At 34.2% G+C, this 4,567-nt stretch overlaps 1 protein-coding gene across 1 annotated transcript in view; it reads right to left on the reverse strand.

Moving 5' to 3' along the window:
* Positions 1-843: 843 nt before the first annotated feature.
* Positions 844-4,567, reverse strand: part of LOC108541155 (putative zinc finger protein 730) — a 7,005-nt gene continuing 3,281 nt past the window's right edge. The window contains exon 3 of the mRNA XM_017890590.1: positions 844-2,540. Coding sequence (XP_017746079.1) covers positions 1,570-2,540 — 971 coding nt within the window. The 3' untranslated portion in view covers positions 844-1,569. The remainder of the gene's footprint in view (positions 2,541-4,567) is intronic.

The following is a 4,567-nucleotide window of genomic DNA, read 5'->3' on the forward strand; positions in this document are numbered from 1 at the left end:
AAAAAAAAAAAAAAAACTATTACAAATGAGCAAGAGGCATAAATATTTTTCAAGAAAGTACATACATATGACCAGTAGATACATTAAGAAATTATCAATGTCAATTATTATTGAAATGAAAACCTCAGCCTCCCAAGGTGCTGGGATTACAGGTGTGAGAGACTGTGCCTGGCCTTACATAGACTTAATTTTGGATTAAATTTGTTTCTATTTATTGCATCTGCAAAAATATATTTTAGTATAAACTCTCTGAAGTTTTATAAGCTGTAGTTTTTGAAAAAAATGTGTTTTCAAAATATATTTGGAAAGTTTTTCATTAATACAAATTCTCTGTCTAATGTTGAACAAAGTTTGAGCAATGGCTTCAGGGTTTGCCTCTAGTATAAAATGAGTACAATAAGATTGTGATACAGGTAAAGTTACTATAACTCTCTATATTTTATTTTTTTTTTATTTTTTATTTTTTTTGAGGCGGAGTCTCGCTCTGTCGCCCGGACTGGAGTGCAGTGGCCAGATCTCAGCTCACTGCAAGCTCCGCCTCCCGAGTTTACGCCATTCTCCTGCCTCAGCCTCCCGAGTAGCTGGGACTACAGGCGCCCGCCACTTCGCCCGGCTAGTTTTGTATTTTAGTAGAGACGGGGTTTCACCATGTTAGCCAGGATGGTCTCGATCTCCTGACCTCGTGATCCGCCCGTCTCGGCCTCCCAAAGTGCTGGGATTACAGGCTTGAGCCACCGCGCCCGGCCAACTCTCTATATTTTAATGTTTGTCTTCAAAATAAATCATCTTCTGAAGTGTAAAGGCTTATGTTTTCTGAAAAATCTTTGAACAGTAATTGCACTTTTAATGATTTTATTAAGTATGAACTCTGATATTGAGTCGATGTGAGCAGATATTAATAGTTTTCACTTTCTTTATATTTGTATATTTGTTCTCAAGTATAAAGGTTGTCCTGTGCAATAAAATGTGAGCATTGGTTAAAAATTTTGCCACTTTGTTCACACTTGTAGAAGTTTTCTCCAGTATGAATCACCTTACCTACAATTAAATGTGACAACAATGTACTGGTTTTGTCACGTTCTTCATATTTCTAGAATTTCTCACCAGCATGTCTTCGATGTTTGGAAAAGTTTTAGGTGTTGTAAAAAGCATTGTTACAACTTTCAGGTTTTTAGAGTTTCTCTCTGGTATGAATCATCATATGTCTGTTAATAATACAGGATTTGTTAAACACTTTGCCACATTCTTAACACTTGTAGGGTTTCTCTCCAGTATGAATGATCTTATGTGTAGTAAGGTGTGAAGACCGGTTAAAGGCTTTGCCACATTCTTTACATTTGTAGGTTTTTCTCCAGTATGAATTACCTTAGGTTTAGTAAGATTTGAGGACTGGTTAAAAGCTTTGCCACATTCTTCACATTTGTAGGGTTTCTCTTCAGCATGAATTATCTTATGTGTAGTAAGGTATAAAGATTGTTTAAAAGCTTTGCCACAGTCTTTACAATTTTATGTATGAATTGTCTTATGCCTAGCAAAGTGTGAGAACCACCTAAAGCTTTACCATAATCTTTACATTTGTAGATTTTTTTCCCGAGAATGAATTATCTTATGTGTAATGAGGGTTGAGGATTGGTTAAAAGTTTTGCCACATTCTTCACATTCGTAGGGTTTCTCTCCAGTATGAATTCTTTTATGTGTAGTAAGGTTTGAGGACTGGTTGAAAGCTTTGCCACATTCTTCACATTTGTAGGGTTTCTCTCCAGTGTGAATTCTTTCATGCTTAGTAAGGGTTGAGGACCACTTAAAAACTTTGCCACATTTTTCGCATTTGTATGGTTGCTCTTTAGTATGAATTTTCTTATGTTCAGTAAGGTTTGAGGACTGGTTAAATGATTTGCCACATTCTTCACATTTATAGGGTTTCTCTCCAGTATGAATTCTTTTATGTGTAGTAAGGTTTGCGGATTGGTTAAAAGATTTGCCACATTTCTCACATTGGTAGGGTTTTTCTCCAGTATGAATTCTCTTATGTGTGGTAAAATGTGAAAACCAGTTAAAGACTTTGCCGCATTCTTTACATTTGTAGGGTTTTCTCTCAATAATTCTCTTATGTGTAGTACAGTTTGAGGACTCATTAAAGGCTTTGACACATTCTTTACATTTGTAGGGTTTCTCTCCAGTATGAATTTCTTTATGTTGAGCTAAGTGTGAAAGAATGCAAAATAATTTTCCACATTCTTTACATTTGAAAGGTTTCTTTGAAGTATGTCTTATCTTACTTCTGTTTGAATTTGAAAATTTATGAAAGACTTTCACATATTTGTCACATTGAAATCTTTTGCTATGGGTAGTTGTCAAACACTGGTTATGTCTATTATAACCTTTTTTGTGCATCTTAACCTCATCCACACTTTTACAGCCTTTTCTTAACAGTAAATTCTCATGTCCACATTTTTTATATTGTCTCAGCATGACTTCTTGGAAATAATCTTTTATGCCTTGCTCTGGCCAAAGGTCTTGGGCAATATGGGAACATATAACTGAAAGATATAAAAATTACAAATTACTCCATGTACTAGACTGAGTATAGTTTATAAACCTAACCTATAAAGTTACACAAACTACATAACAAGATGGCATAGCAAAATACCACAGGCCCTAATTTCTTCATAAACATATAAATATAACAAAAATCCAAAGTACATTTGTAAAAAAGTAAGTTGAGTGTGCCCCAGGTGAGCACAATGCAAAGAGCTATATAGAGGAAAAAGAAAGTCTGTTACATTTTACCCAACAGAGCTCTTCCTCTCCTCCATTTTAACATAGTGACTTTAGAAGTAAACTGCCAACTCCTGGTTTCCTTTTTAAAAGACAAGTAAAATACTGGCACATACATCTTTATTTCTGGTTGACAGGGGCTTTTCCAGACACTGGTTTCTGTATCTTATGACAAAAGGTTCTGAAAGAAATGGTGGTATACTTTAAAATGACAGTATGAGCCTGCTGAGACAAAAACTAAGTTTTACAGCATCAGAGAGACTGTGGTATCACAGAGAACAAATGTAGCAAGTGATTACCAATTTTTTTTTTTTTTTTTTTTGAAAAGTTTTTTTTTTTGAGACAGAGTCTTGCTGTGTCACCCAGGCTGGAGTGCAGTGGTGCAATCTCAGCTCACTGAAACCTTTGTCTCCTGGGTTCAGACGATTCTCCTGCCTCAGCCTCCTAAGTAGGTGGGACTACAGGCACATGCCACCATGCCCAGCTAACTTATTGTATTGCTAGTAGAGATGGGATTTTACGATGTTGATCAGGATGGTCTCGATCTCTTGACTTTGTAATCCGCCCGCCTCAGCCTCCCAAAGTGCTGGGATTACAGACACCAGCCACCACACCTGGCCAACTGATTTTTAAGAAGAAACACAAATAAACTCCTTTAACTAAAAGCAAACACAAAATTTTAGACAAGACACATTGTAAGAACATGTCTGAGAGACTCCCAGAATGTGTAGCCAAAATGATTGTTTTTAGACTATGTCAGGACAGAACTACATTATAAAGACTGTGATGGGTAGCTTTTTTAAATGTCCAAATCTCAATTAAAGATTACAATGTACACAAAACAGGGCAATGTAATTCCATCAAAAATATAAAATTTTCAGAAGGAAACCACAGAAAAAATGTACACATTAATTTTTAAAATTGATTAAAAATTGAATATTCAGTGAATGAAACAAGAACACAGACAACTACAGAAAATCAAAAATGAAGATAAGAACAAAATATTGAAAAAATTTGAAAAATAGAAATTATGGGGGTAAAAAATACAAGAAGAAATAAAAACTGAAAAATCTCTCAGTAAGAAAAATAATGTAAACATGAAAAAGCTTAACAAACAAACTAGGATACATACAAAGATATTTATAACACATATATAAGCACAATTTCAAAACTCACAGACAGAAAGAGCATTTTGGGAGCTGCAATATAAAACTGATGTGTCATATACAAACATGATCTTATGATACAACCAGTGAATTGTCAAAAAAATTTTGCAGGCCAGAAAAAAACTGTGTGATGTAGTCAAAGTACTGGAAAAAAAAAATAGTTTTCAAGTGAAGGTAATACCATCAGCAAATCTGTCCTGAAAAATGAAAAAATTATGTTCCAAAATAGCCAAATTCTGAAAAGGTATATTGGCACTGCATATACTTATAAAACTGCATAAACATATAAAAGATGCTGAAAGCAGTTCCTTAAATGAAAAATAAAAGGATTCAAGAAAATACCACATAATCAAATAAAAATAAATTACTTTTTGAGAAAAATAGGCACGTACATAAAAAAAGGATTTTGTAGCATTATCATAATGGTGCAGAAAACATTTTAAATTATTCTCTAAAATTTGAAAGATAAAAGCATAGCAATTATTATAAACATCTGTTAATGAATATACCACATTAAAAAAAATATATATATATATATATATTTTTTTGAGACAGGTTCTCACTCTGTCACCCAGGCTGGAGTGCAGTGGCACTATTTCGGCTTACTGCAAGCTCCGCCTCCC

The sequence above is a fragment of the Rhinopithecus bieti genome, unplaced genomic scaffold (genome assembly GCF_001698545.2).
Source record: "Rhinopithecus bieti isolate Rb0 unplaced genomic scaffold, ASM169854v2 scaffold_2293, whole genome shotgun sequence".
NCBI classification, from domain to species: domain Eukaryota; kingdom Metazoa; phylum Chordata; class Mammalia; order Primates; family Cercopithecidae; genus Rhinopithecus; species Rhinopithecus bieti.